The 15,116-nt window shown below is 32.7% G+C and overlaps 1 protein-coding gene across 1 annotated transcript in view; it reads right to left on the bottom strand.

Annotated features, from left to right (window-relative positions):
* ERBB4 (erb-b2 receptor tyrosine kinase 4) overlaps positions 1–15,116 on the bottom strand; it is a 994,125-nt gene that overhangs the window by 27,866 nt on the left and 951,143 nt on the right. The window contains exons 24-26 of the mRNA XM_054585691.1: positions 13,800–13,946; positions 11,617–11,714; positions 10,107–10,277 (exon numbers count right to left, since the gene is read on the bottom strand). Of these exons, the coding sequence (XP_054441666.1) occupies positions 10,107–10,277; positions 11,617–11,714; positions 13,800–13,946 (416 nt within the window). The remainder of the gene's footprint in view (positions 1–10,106; positions 10,278–11,616; positions 11,715–13,799; positions 13,947–15,116) is intronic.

The following is a 15,116-nucleotide window of genomic DNA, read 5'->3' as shown; positions in this document are numbered from 1 at the left end:
AGATATGACAAAGGCTGAAGTACCAAAGCATTTGTTCTAGAATGTGAAATTCCTGTCATTTAACTTAGTTTATTATATCTAATTACCATTAAGTGAAAGAAAAGTGCTCATTCCATAAATAGCAAGAAGTTTAATAGAAAACTGCTATTTTAAGACTATGGATTCCCTGTGGGACTATTGAACGCTGGATGCTCTAGCTCTGCTTTTTATCATTTGTAAGTTACCTAAACTCTTCATGGCTCAATTTTCTTAACTTTTAAAATAGGACAAATATTAGTTCCTACTCCACAGGGCTTTGTGAAATAGTTAATTCAAAGCTCTAGGCATAGAACCTGGGTTATAGTAAGCACTCAATAAGCTTTGGCTGATATTATTATTATTATGATTTTTATTATTTCATAAAATAGAAGGTCATGGTTTTGATTTACTGAACTGTAAAGACATACTCTGCTGAAATTCTCATATTTCTAAATGTCATTACTGAGCATGATGTCATTTTCTCTCCATTGTCATTTTGCTTAAATTTCTACTAGTGTATACATTATTAGAAACATATATAACATATTATAAATCATATAGAGGACACCAAAGTTTTATTACTGTTCTTTAAGTAATGAATTAGTACAAATATTAAAGGTAATTACAATGTACATGTGATAACCTTATTAAAGCATATTTACCAAAGTTATGAAATTATCTGAGAGCAATGTGATAGTAATACAGAATAAAGTATATACAGAAGTCACATTTTTTGAGAAGCCAAATATTCAGCTTACACTCAATTATTTAGAAAATGATCAAATTTTTGAGGCACCAAACTCTTATTTTCTTCCTCCTTTAATCCCTCTGACTATATTTTGTCATATTTTAACTTTCTTATGCACCCTTCCTAGGAGAGAGAGGGCAAAAAGAGGGGGAAAGTACAAATCTGTTAATAGAGTTATTTCTTAACAGATCAAAAAAAAGTGGAGAAAGTTTAAATTGTAATGATAAATCAAGTGTGGGTATCCCGATCCACCACTACGCAGCAGCCATTGTACAGTTCCTCTGTCTTGTGCTTGCCTGGATAATTGGGAGTTAGCTGATAAGTTTTGAAAGAGGTAGGACACTTAATCTTTTAAACCACTCATCACAAATGACTAAATGATTCCATAACAATTGAAATCATGTCATCCTCCATAAAAATGCACTGAAGCTTTTACATTAAACTTTCTATTATTATTAAAGCTCAAATATCCTTAGCCAAATTAATTTATTACCTACTCATTGCTGTTGCATTTACTGTTCAACTCATTATGCAAACCTAAGTAACCCTAAAAGAAACTTATCCACATAAACAGAAAATAAATTTATGCAGAAATTTCAAAACTGCATTGAACATTTAATGAAATTCTGGGCAAAATGTATGTATGTATGTATGTGTGTATGTATGTATTTATTTCTTCATTTTTTATTTTCTATTTTCTCTCTTTTTTATTCTATTTTTTCCATTACCATTTAGCCCTCTTATCCCTCCATCCCCCCTGCAATCACCACACTGTTGTCCATGTCTATGAGTCCTTTTTCCTTTTTGCTCAGTTCCTCACCCTCTAATATCTCCCCTCTTAGTTGTCATCCTGCTCCCTATCTATGAGTCTGTCTCTGTTTTGTTTTGCTTGTTAGTTCAGTTTGTTCATTAGATTTCACATGTAAGTGAAATTATATGGTGTTTGTCTTTCTCTGACTGGCTTATTTCACTTAGCACGATGTTCTCCAAGTCCCTCCATACTGTTGCAAAGGGTATTTTCTTCTTTTTTATGGCTGAGTAGTATATCATTGTGTAAATGTCCCATAGTTATTTCATCCACTCATCCGCTGATGGATACTTGGGCTGCTTCCATATCTTGGTAATTGTAAATAGTGCTGCAATGAACACAGGGGTGCTTATGTTCTTTCGAATTAGTGTTTTGTGTTCCTTTGGATGTATTCCCAGAAGTGGGATTGCTGGGTCAAAAGGCAGATCCATTTTTAATTTTTTGAGGTATCTCCATACTGTTTTCCACAGAGGTTGCACCAATCTACGTTCCCACCAACAGTGCAAAAGGGTTCACCTTTCTCCACATCCTCACCAGCACTTGTTTGTTGATTTATTGATGATGGCCATTTGGACAGGTGTGAATGATAACTCACTGTGGTTTTAATATATATTTCTCTGATGATTAGTGACATTGAGCATCTTTTCATATATCTGTTGGCCATTGGTATGTTGTCTTTTGAAGAAGTGTCTATTCAGGTATTTTGCCCATTTTTAAATTAGATTTTTTTTTTGGTGTTGAGTTTCATAAGTTTTTTATAAATTTTGGATAATAACCCCCTATCAGATGTATTGGTGAATATGTTCTCCCATTCTGTGGGTTGTTCTTTTATTTTATTGATGTTTTTCTTTGTTGTATAAAAAATTTTTAGTTTGATGTAGACCTATTTACTTTTTATTTTGTTTCCTTTGCATAGAGAAATCTATACAATAAAATATTTCTAGGAGCAATGTCTGAGGTTTTGCTGCCTATGTTTTTACCTATGACTCCCAAGGTTTTAGGTCTAGCATTTAAGCCTTTAATACATTTTGAGTTTATTCTTGTATGTGGTGTAAGAAGGTGGTCTAGTTTCATTTTTCTGCATGTATCTGTCCAATTTTCCCAACATCATTTATTGAATAAACTATCTTTAGTCTATTATATGTGTTTGCTTCCTTTCTTGAATATTAATGGACTATAAAGGTCTGGGTTTATTTTTGGGCTTTCTGCTCTGTTCCATTGATCTATGTGCCTGGTTTTATGCCAATACCATGCTGTTTTGATTACTTTAGCCTTATAATATAGTTTGATATTAGGTAGTGTGATTCCTCCAATTTTGTTCTTTCTCAGGACCACTGTTGCTATGTGAAGCCATTTGTTGTTCCATATAAATTTTTGAAATATTTGGTCTAGTTCTGTGAAATACACCATTGGAATCTTGGTAAGAATTGCATTCAATCTATAGATGTCTTTGGGTGGTATGGGAATTTTAATGATGTTAATTCTTCCTCTCCATGAACATGGTTTGTGCTTCCACTTATTTGTATCTTCCTCAGTTTTCTATCTTCATTGTCTTATAATTTTCTGAGTGCATTGTTAGTTAAGTTTATTCCTAGGTGTTTTATTTTTTTTGAAGCAATTTGAATAGATTGTTTTTTAATGTCCCTTTCTGTTAGTTCACTATTTGCATATAAAAATGCAACTGATTTCTGGATATTAATTTTTTATCCTGTTAATGTGCTTAATTCATTGATCAGTTCTGTAGTTTCTTAGTGGAATCTGGGGTTCTATCTGTACAGTCTCACATCATCTGCAAATAAAGACAGCTTTACGTCTTCCTTTCCAATTTGGATGCCTTTTATTTCCTCTTCTTGTCTGATTGCTATGGCTAAGACTTCCAGTACTATGTCAAATAAGAGAGGTGAAAGTGGAAATCCCTGTTTTGTTCCCAATCTTAAGGGGAACACTTGTAGTTTTTGCCCTTTGAATATGATGCTGGCAGTGGATTTGTTATATATAGCCTTTATTATGTTTAGATATGTTCTCACTAATCCTACATTGCTGAGAGCTTCTATCATAAATGAGTGCTGAATTTTATCAAAAGCTTTCTCTGCATCTCTTGATATTATGTGTTTTTTATCCTTCATTTTGTTTATATGGTGATCACATTTATTGGTCTGCAAATGTTGTACCAACCTTGAATTCCTGGAATAAATTCCACTTGATCATGGTGTATCATCTTTTTGATGTATTGCTCTGTTTGGTTTGCTAATGTTGTTCTGAGGATTTTAGCATCTATGTTCATCAGGGATATTGGCCTATAATTTTCTTTCTTTGTAGTGTCTTTGTCTGGTATTGGAATTACAATAATGCTAGCCTCCTAAAGTGAATTTAGGAGACTTCTCTCCTCTAGGATTTTTGAAATAGTTTAAAAAGGAGTAGTGTTAGTTCTTCTCAGAATGTTTGGTAAAATTCTCCTATGAAGGCTTACAGTCCAGGACTTTGTTGGGAGTTTTTTGATTACTGCTTCAATTTCAGTAGGTGTAATGTGTCTATTCAGATTACCTGATAATTCCTGATTTAGTTGTGGAAGATTATATGTTTCTAGGAATTTATCTATTTCATCCAGGTTCTCCAATATTTTGATATATAGTTGTTCATAATATTTTCTTACAATCTTTTATATTTCTTTGGTGTCAATTGTTATTTCTCATTTTCATTTCTTATTTTATTTATTTCAGTCCTTTCTCTTTTATTCTTGATGAGTCTAGTTAAATATTAGTCAATCTTGTTAATCTATTCAAAGAACCAGCTCTTGGATTTGTTGATCTTTTGTATCGTTTTTTAGATTCTAGTTTGTTTATTTCTGCTCTGATCTTTGTTATTTAATTCCTTCTATTCATTTGGAACTCTTTGTTGTTTTTTTTCAGGTTTCTTTAAGTGTAAAGTTAGATTATTTACGTGACCTTTTTCTTGCTTTTTGAGATGGACCTTTCATGCTATGAATTTTCCTCAGAGGATTATTTTCTCAGTGTCCCAAAGATTTTGGTTTGTTGTATTCTCATTTTCGCTCATTTCAAGGTATCTTTCAATTTCTCTCTTGATCTCATTGTTGACCCATTCATTGTTTAATATGAGATATTAAACAATAAACATTGTTTAATATGTTTAACATGTTATTTAGCTTCCATGTCTTTGAGTTTTTCAATGTTCTTCTTGAGACTGATTTCTAGTTTCATAGCACTGTGGTCAAAGAAAATGCTAGATATGATTTCAAACTTCTTAAATTTATTGAGACTTGTTTTGTGTTCTAACGTGTTCTATCCTAGAAAATGTTCCATGTACACCTGAAATGTATGTATATTCTGCTGCTTTGGGGTGAGATGCTCTGAAGATATCAATTAAATCCATTTGATATAGTATATCATTTAAGGTCTCTGTCTCCTTACTGATTTTCTGTCTGGAAGATCTATCCATTGAAGTCAATGGGGTATTAAAATGTGTGACTATGACTGTATTTCTGTTGATCTCTCTTTTTATGTCCATCAAGATTTGTTTTACATATTTAGGTGCTCCTATATTGGGTAAGTACATGTTTACTAGGGTTATATCCTCTTGCTGGATTGATCCCTTTATTATTATATAGTGTCCTTCTTTGTCTCTTCCTATAGCCTTGGTTTTAAAGTCTATTTTCTTGGATGTAAGTACTACTACTACAACTTTTTTTTCCTTTCCATTTGCATGAAATATCTCTTTCCATCACTTTACTTTTAGTCTGTGTCTATCTTTTGATCTGAGATGTCTCTCTTGGAGGCAGTATATATATATATATATATATATATATATATATATATGTCTTGTTTTCTTATCCATTGTGCTACACTATGTTTTTTTTTATTGGAGCATTTAAGCCATCTGCATTTAAGGTGATTATTGATAGATATGTATTTAGTGTTATTTTATTGTTAGACTATTTTTCTCTTTTCTCTCTCTCTCTCTCTCTCTCTTTATTCTTCTTAAATCAAGCCCTTAAACATTTGTTGCAGTACTGGTTGGTGTTAACAAACTCTTTGTCTTCCAAATTACTGATTCAATCCTTTGGTTCATCTAACCCACTGTTTATCCCTTCTACTATATTATTTACTTAAGCGATTGCATTCTTTATTTCTGAATAGTGCTTTTTTATGGTTTCAATGTCATTTTTCATGCTGTTGAATATCCATATAATCATTACTCTAAACTTTCTATCTGATAAATTGCTTGCCTCTATTTCATCTAGCTCTTCTTCTGGAGAATAGTCTTGTTCTTTCATTGGGGGTCTGTTTCTTTGTCTTCCCATTTTGGCTGCTTTTCTGTATTTGTTTCTATGTATTAGGTAGATCTGCAAAGACTCTGGTATAGGCCTTTGTCAGATGCTACTTGTGACACCTGTTTGGAGCTATCAGCAATCCACAGCATGAGGCTCCATCTGCTTGGCTTATTTGTGTGCAGAAAGAACTGGGCTGTGCACCAAGACAGGCTTTTACCAGTACCAGGCCCAGGGGAATGTCAACTGAAGTCTCAGACCTCCCAGAGATCTGTATTATTTGTTAAACTAATTGATGATATAGCCTCAACTATACTCGGCAGCCTGGCTTAAGCTCCACAGGGCAGGGTAGAGTAATTCCTGTGGGTGGAGCTATTGTTTCCTCTCAGGCTGATGCTGTTTGGAGGGGAGTGCTTTAACTGAGAAAGATGACTTCTGCAGTATGGGGGATGACTTAGCACAGGGATCCTGGCGGCTGTTCCTTTAGTTCTCTCCCCAGAGCCACCAACCCCAGACTCTACTCACGGGTCTGTAGTCCACTCTGTCCTTCCTCTGCTAAAACCTGGGGTAAGTGGCTACAAGTGAAATTTTGTGCATTGGCTTTTTAATAGGCTCTTTGTCTCCAGCTATAATTCTCTTGTGGACAGAAACTTTGCTGCTTTTCACAGCTGGATAGTACCTGGGTTCCTTTCCTGGCTCTGGTGCTACAGGATGGGGAGTCCAACTTGGGGTTCAGATGTCACACTTCTCAGGGGGAACCCCCTGGCTGCTGAATATTCCTCCAGCACTTCAGCTGCCACCCATGGGAACCCTGTCTTCTCATGCTTCCTTTGCACATTGAGGTGGAGTGGTTTCTTTTGTCTGTCTTTGATTGTAAGGCTTCTTTCCAGCTAACGGTCAGTTGGTTATTCAGAATGATTTTTCTACAATTTAGTTGTTCCAGATTGGTCTTGGGAGAAGGTGAGTGTAGCTTCCAATCATTCCTCTGCCATGACAGGTCTCTCGTATAAGGTTACTTTCTTAAAAGTAACCTTAGGGAATAGAGGTATACACTAAATGGCCTGTTAAAGTAAAAAGAACTAGAGAGCTAGTGTTTGGGCAAAATGCATTTAAATAAATATATCAAAAGAGAAGAAAGACAGCAATAGAACTTAAAATAGAGGTCTGTATAAAAAAAGAGGTATAACCCACATCTTACAGCAAACATCCCAGGAAACTCTATATAAAGTACACAGCCCAGGATGCTAGTTGGCTACATCAGACTTCCAAGAATCCATTTTATTGTCTCTAGTAGCAATCCAGGAAGCTAAACAATAACTTCTGTAAGTTAGCTAAAAATGGCCAGGACTTGTTTAATAATTAGGAGCTTCATTATTTTTTGTCTCTGCTTTCAAAGTAGAACAAATCAGAGAGAATCAATTATGTACCCCTTACCAATCACATAGGATGCCTGCTTCTAGTCTGCCCACTTACAGTTTCTCAGGACAACAGCCTCCAATCAGGGCACACCCAAAGCTTTCTCTTTTCTCCTATAAAGTTTTCTCATTCCTCTGTCTGCTCTGAATCTCATCCAAAGTACAAGTGATGGTGGCTGATGCCTTTGCTTTAGCAATCTCTGAATACATAAACATAGCTTTTCTTACTTGGTTGGTCTTCAACCAAATATATTTGAGTGATTCAAAAAAGAGAGTAATGTGTATTTATTTGTCTGGCACATCAGATACTCTGCAATTTTTTAAAGTCAATTGCCTAATGATCATCTTAGATAAATACTATTGTGTTTATTTTACAAGTGAGGAAGCAAAGTCATAAAGTTATTCAGAACATTACCTAACACATCCTTGCTAGTGAACAGTCTACTTTTAAAAACTGAATTATTTTTTGATATCAAAGCCCAACAAATATTCTTAACAAACATTTGTTTAAAGTCCACTTTAAGATATTCTTTGCCACCTAAGTTGTCCATAGAACTTAAAATCGAAGTAACTTATTTCTAATTATAACATTAACATAATGTAGCTTTATGGAAATAAAGGGGGTGGAAGCATTTGTGCATATTAGAAATTGCCATTAAAGTTACATAAAACCAGAATAAAAAAAAAAGGATAACACAGATGACTAGTAAAGCTTTAATCATCTTTAATGCCCGAAAATAAAAGTGATATTTAAGCACAGTTCCTTCAACAACACCAGAAAAAGTAAAAATAATTCTATTCTACAGATAACTTTGTTTAAATAATAATGTAGAACAAGAAATCATGGCTAAAGGCCAAATAATTCCTATTGTCTCATTAATTCCATTTAGGTAACTCAAATCTTTATTTAAAAATCCTTTCATTTAGTATAAATTAAATGAATAGAAAGTTGGAATTTGAGAATTCTTATGAGAAGAGAAAGATTCAAGCTTTTGGACTTTGTAGCATTTCATGTTAAGGAGGGAAGATAATGTTCTTGAAATTTCCCCCTTTTAATAAAAAGTTATAAATTTGTCATATGAAATTATAAATACCAAAGGTATAATTTGGCCATTTTATAAATGTATAGAGGAAAAGAAAGGTGCCTCTTTTGTGTATCTTAAAGACAGCTCCCTCTCATAAACAAAGACTGATGATCAATATGTCACTTAATTTAATTTTTAATATTTTAGTCATGTTTCCTATCAACTGAGATGCAATTCATATTTTTCATAAAAAAAGAAAAATTAATTGAAGTCCCCATCTTTGCCTCTTCTATACCAGAAATTCTAAATGGTGGTAGATGGGCAGAAGGTATGGGGCAGGTTGGGGATGTGTTTTATAAGAAAATCACCTGAGAAATTTCCCAAATAATAAATATGTTGAGGTTGATGCCAAGAAAAGCCACCATATCAAGAAAATAACACATTCTGATAATTCTGAAGCAATAGTATGTGTTGTAGAAACAGACAGCATACAGTAAAATCCTGCTCTTACACTGGTCCACTGTGTGACACTAGTCAAATCACTAAACTTTGTGACAAGTTTCCTTATTTTAGAATGAGAACAATAATAATAGAATCTCATGGGATTGCTGTAAGGTTCAAGGCTTAGGAGATGATACGTGTGTGTTGACACATAGGAAACATTATGTATTACTTTATTATTGCTGTCAATCTGAAATAAAAAAGAAAACAACCTTTTATTTCAGAAAATGAGCAGCAAGTGGACCATTTTATTATGCCCATATTCAAGACAAATAGGGTGCTGCTTGTTCTACAAGCTATGATGTTCTTAGATGGAAGAGAAGACTAAGAAAAAAGATTGACTCATTAGAAAAAAAAAAGCATCATGTTTATCCCTTATCAAAGCAAAAAATTGAATCCAGGAATTATTTTAAACTGTTTCTCTGTGCTCCATAATGGCCAATTCTTGATAACAACACTTATGCTGTACCTTGTTTCTAAACCTGTGTGACTCTTCCATGTGCCGGGGCACTCTTGAAGGCATGAGGTATGTTGAAATTCTTTAAATGTCTAGTGTCTACTAATGTCTCACATGAAGAGATATTCAATACATATCGAACGAATTATGAATGAATTTTTTTAAGTAAGAGATAAATGAACACATGGATTGACAGTTTTCGGAGAATGGTATTCATATAGAGTGGATTTCATATAAAAAATGAAATGTAAATTCTTTTCAGAAGCCTCTTTCAAAACAAACCTACATTTTCAAATGATTTAGCAATCCTCTTAATGTAATTAATTTAATTCAAAGGATATCCCAGTTATCTGTTTCTGCTTCAACTTGACAAAATAATGTCTCTTAAGTAAGTCGAAGAGAGTTGCATTGGATTATTTCTTGACTAATAAATCATATCATCTTATTAAGAAAGAAAAGTAAAAAGCCTATCTTGATAAGAAATTTCACTTATTTATAATTGTGCAGTTTTATATTCATTTGAATTGGTCTCAGATTTTTTTTAAATCTGAAGATTTAACAAATGAAAAGATTTGTTTTAATCACATACGATAAAGAAAATGTTCCTTCTTTTGAAATCTTAAAAATGTTTCAGAATGAGTATTATATTGCTTTTGCTTTTCTTCCAGAATGAACTATTTATGGCAAATTTGGCATATCTTTTGTTGGTATGGTATATGGTTTGTTTATAAGGTAGCAATCACACTGATTTGAGCTGAATAGCTGTTTTGTGATTTTAAGCCTTAAATATATTTATATAATTTCATTTCTGAGTAATAATATGGTACTTCGTATAAAATTTCTTCTTACCCTATTCGAGTCAATTCTTGCTCTGGAAGTGTAGATTGGGGGTGGGATGTTGAAAGCCTGAGGGACCAGGTATTCCTCCGCATCCATCATATCTTCTAAATCTTCTTCATCCAAGAGATTCTGAAAGAACTTGCTGTCGTTGGGACTGGGAAGCTTCATACGATCATCACCCTAAAGGATCACCCATTGGAAACACAAAAATTGATTCTTCCCTTTATTGCAAATATGTGGACTTTGCAGTAAATTTATGTAGTATCAAAACAAATGTTTGAAAATGCATGCATTCATTTAAAAAATAATTTTTAGCATAACTTCTAGCCATAAAGAAGCCTATAATATGCTCAGATATGAAAAAGTAAAAGAAATTTAATGCAAAAAAGAATATGATAAATGCCATTAGACATTAGCACAGAAAGCTGTTTCGAGGGAGACAAGTTCATTTAAGACCTGAGAATAATGGTAGGCTGCATTGCCAACATAGTGTTTGGGGTTTGACTTTAAGAATAAATAATAAAGGGAAATTGACTTACCAATATTTATTTTGAGGGGTTTGTGTGATAGTGGAGAGTTATTAGGATGGATGGGCTCTACGGTTTGACTTATAGCAGAATACTGTTGAAGTGACAGTATTCAAAATCACAGCACAGTGGCACACAGCATAAATAGGAGTGGGACAAGTACCCAAACCCTTGTTTTACTCTTTCTTACCTCATCTATTTCATATATATATATATTTATAAAATATATATTATATATAAACATTTTTTCAAAGTTATGTAATTTTTTAGTAACGAGTTTGGTTATAAAAGTTAATTTGAGATAACTTGTTGGAAATCATTATCTTGTAATATGTAGGTTTTGTCTTCATTTCAGGCTATAGATATGAAGATAAATACTACCTTGTTTTACTTGGTATAAGCCAAGGTCTATTTGCTTACTTTTTAGGTAAAAGTCATCATAGAGAAATATGTTATGATTTTTAAATTATCTAATTCATTTTTTCCTATTTTTAAACATAAAACCTTTTGGCCTATTATTTCATTTATATGTATATCAATTCATTTGAATCTGAGTTATGCTTATATACTGCATCTCTCCCAAAACAAAACAAAACATATAAAAATATTTCTTATAAAACCAAATATCAATATATTAGGCCTTTTAATTCATTGTCTTCAATCATGGACAAGATTAAAATAAAAATCCACTTTCTGAAAGTAGGAGATTAGAAGAATGAACATGACTTCTACATGAGGCTAAAGTCTTTTTATGTGTATGGATAATCATAATTATCGATAACAGAGGCACTTGAATACTAAGGGAAAGTCCTTAGAAGTGCTCTGATATCAAATAAAAGGCTCTCTTCCATAGATCATTCCACATGATATTCTTCTTTGTTAACCTCTTTGTGAGTGGTGATTTTCACAGTTCCAAAATCCAGATATTATTCATATTTTATAGTGAGTTTGACATTGAGACATTCTTCAAAATCTAAGTGAAATGTACTAACCTGAATAACTAAATATCGTTGAGGGTCTCGAGCCATCCTGGAAAATTCAGCAGCCAGTTCCTTAAACTTAGGTCTACTGTCAGCATCAATCATCCAACCTACAAATTCACATGAAACAAAAGTCACTATATTTATAATTAGGGAGAAATCATATGTGAAATTTATGGAAATATAGGCTAAAATATTTTAATAATAATGATCTGAAAAACAAAGAAAATTAATGTAACAATAGAATAGTCTAGGGTTCTACTTCAGTTTGTTGACGCTCATAACTAAATGTAATACACCAGAATAACAGAAACTTTTATTTTCTTGATCTAACTTAAAATTAACTTTTCTTTCTAGAAAATATAACCTAGCCTATCTCTATTAACTTACAGAATTTGAGATATTTTTTCTTAAGTATGGAGAAAATTCTCTTTGAAATCTTTTATTTGATGGTTATAGAAAAAGTGATTAGAATATAATTTATAATTTTGTATCAGGAGTGACATGGAATAAAAGCTACGTTTACAATGTGGTACTATGGCACAAGAAGGAAAAAGGATTGGAAGCAGCTTTTCAGTGGTACTTTTTTTCCCATTGAGGGAAAAAAAAATAATTAATGCAAAGTGGTAATGTTTGTTCAGCAATAGTCATTAGCTTATTTTAGTACTAGTCTTTTCAGAATAAGAATACTCTCAGCAATTTTCGAGGTATGTATTATTATTTAGCTGGGATTCTAGATAAAGTAGGTTTTATCTCCCCAGGCTCTGTTTAGCTGATGAGATGATAAAGAATAAAAGCACCAAGCCTTCCTCGATTTTCTTACCAAATGACTTTTTTCTTAGACATTAAAACTTTTAGAAGTAAGGTAAAACTCTTTATTAGGGAAAATGTTTTCCTAATCTCTCATTATTTCATCAGGGTGTCTCAATGAAATATCTAAATCATCCCTTATGCTAGTTACAGGTTCAAATTATAAAATGCGTGCATGTTTTTAAGCATTCTTCCAGAGATGACTATTGACCAATGCTTGACCCAACAAAGCTTATAGCTCATTTCTCTTGGTTCTAACAGTTCAATTTTTATTCTTGTGTTGGGAAGTCTTTGAGTGTTATTTCATATATTATTAATTACACCTGATTTTTTTTCTCTCCTAACAAAGTTGAAATGCTCTATATTATAAATGTATCCACACGTACACACACAATTAAAATGTTCCTGATGTTAAGATGCTAATCAGAAGACAGGTGTTTCTGAAAACATTGGAACCAAAAAAAAGGTTAACTTCACAGCGAGGAATGTTTCTTTCCAAGTATATATTGAGTAAATAGAACTACACTTTGAGAAAAGGGCATGTTGACCTGAACTGGAAAGCACATTTTTTATTTCTTCCCTCACTGTCAGAATGTATTACACATGTCATGAATATAAATCTATGTAGACCTGGGTCCAAAGTCTCTTATTAATAAGATGCTTATTCACCTTCACCAGTTTGTTTCTTTGCTAATCCTGTGTAAATCAAAAGAGGAAAAACCCAGATTACACAAGAAAGATTGCTGAATGTTAATCTCACTTAAATTAAGTCAGAAACTCCAGAGACTCTTCTAATTCTATTTAAATTAAGAGCCTAGGCTTCCAAAACACATGTCTGGGGCATACAAAAGGAGAAAAAAAAACTAAGAGAGATGTAAACAAATGATCAAATTGAAAAAAATAAACATTGGTAATCTTTTTAGTTCAGTGTAGATTCATGTCTTCCCACTTCCCATTGTGCCCTGATAATTAACTGTTGTCTAAAAACCTATCCTACTTAATTGATTTTTGAGCTATCCGTTTCAAGCTTTCTTTCTTCACATACAGATCATTTATTTAGGCTGCTATTTTTCTATAAAAATTAATATTATGATTATGATTAATATCTCTTTATGAAAGACCATTTGATTATCATGGAAATGATAAGAATCAAAATGAAATAAATAAGAGTTGAAAAGTAATATAATTTGACTTCATAGCACAGGAGCAAAGTATTGCTTCATTTTAACAATAACAACAACAAAGGTATTAACACTTTACTTCTGTAATTACTTTTAAACTTTTATATTTTTCAATATACACAAACATTGTGCAAGTAGATTAATCTGTACTACTGCTTTATTAAGAATGATGACGGTGACAATAAACTTATTTTGCAATCTTACATTTGACCATGACCATGTAAACGTCGATAGTGCAGATAGGAGGCTGAGGCAAACGTTCTCCTTTCTCTAATAAATCAGGGATTTCTCGAGTTGGAATTCCATCGTAGGGTTTCCCTCCAAAGGTCATCAGTTCCCATATAGTAACTCCTAAATTGGAGAGCAAATTCTTACATCAGCATATTAACAACATCATTTGAACAACTCGGTATACACCGGTGGCAAAGGAATGCTCCCTAAAGGGCTATCAAAAATACTTTAAAGAAAAGTTCTGATTCCTTTTTCCATTTTGAGGTGTGCAATGAGAAAATCTTTGGGGGAAATTAAATTCTTTTATAATTGTCTTGAGATTTTTAACAGGTAGCAGAGACAATTCAGAGTGGATATCAGAATGAAAAGTCTGTTCCTCCTTTATAACTTGTAAGTAATGCTATTGTTTGCTGACCTAAGTTCCACTACATCACATTAGAGGTCATAAAACAATTTATTTACAATATACATATGTATTCAGTACCAAGTAAATATGATTGCAGGTAAAATCTGTTACTGACTAAATTCAAGATTGACATCTTTGCTAGTAAAGTCATAAAAACTAAGCTGTGCTTCCTGAATGAATGCTATCTTGCATTATGGTAAGTAATTGCAGCTTTCTTTTTAACAAGCAGAAAGAGGACAAGTACAAGAAAAACACATTCATTTCTTTAGCATATAGGAGAACCTGAGTGAGGAGTGATCCTTATGTAAGATATAATACATGTAAAGTGCGATCACAAAATTGAAAGGAATCAATAATATTTTTTCTTAGATAATGAAGTCACTTTCTTGAATCACTAGAACATTGATTTTCTTGATAAAAGCAAACACCTGAAATATTAGCATGCAAGCTTTGATAATAATTATTTTAATTTGAGCAATAATATGTACAATACAGATCTCCTATGATGATCTAATAACTATATAATTAAGAAGGTATGGTTTTCTGAGTAGAAAAATTATAAGTTCAAAAATAGCTCTCTGGACACAATAGTACTACCAAGTGAAGTTTCATTGATGTAAATCTCCAGGTAACTTTTAATGTAAAATCTATTAATTAGGGCTATATTTTCTTTTCTGCTGCCATCTTGGATAAATTATTTATTCAAACTGAAATCTTTTTTAAGCTCATAACACTTATGTGAATGAAAAAAGGTATTCAATGGAAAGTAACCTCACAGGGTGATCTGCTCATAGAGTCCAAATTAGGCAGGTCATGTCCCGGGTATATAACTTCTTGGTAAAAAGCTTATCTTCATTTTAGGCAAACCCTGTCCATTGATCTTA

This window comes from Pteronotus mesoamericanus, unplaced genomic scaffold (assembly GCF_021234165.1).
Source record: "Pteronotus mesoamericanus isolate MK-2021 breed Mesoamerican mustached bat unplaced genomic scaffold, CSHL_Meso_final contig_90, whole genome shotgun sequence".
Lineage (NCBI taxonomy): Eukaryota > Metazoa > Chordata > Mammalia > Chiroptera > Mormoopidae > Pteronotus > Pteronotus mesoamericanus.
This window is presented reverse-complemented; position numbering and strand designations above follow the sequence as displayed.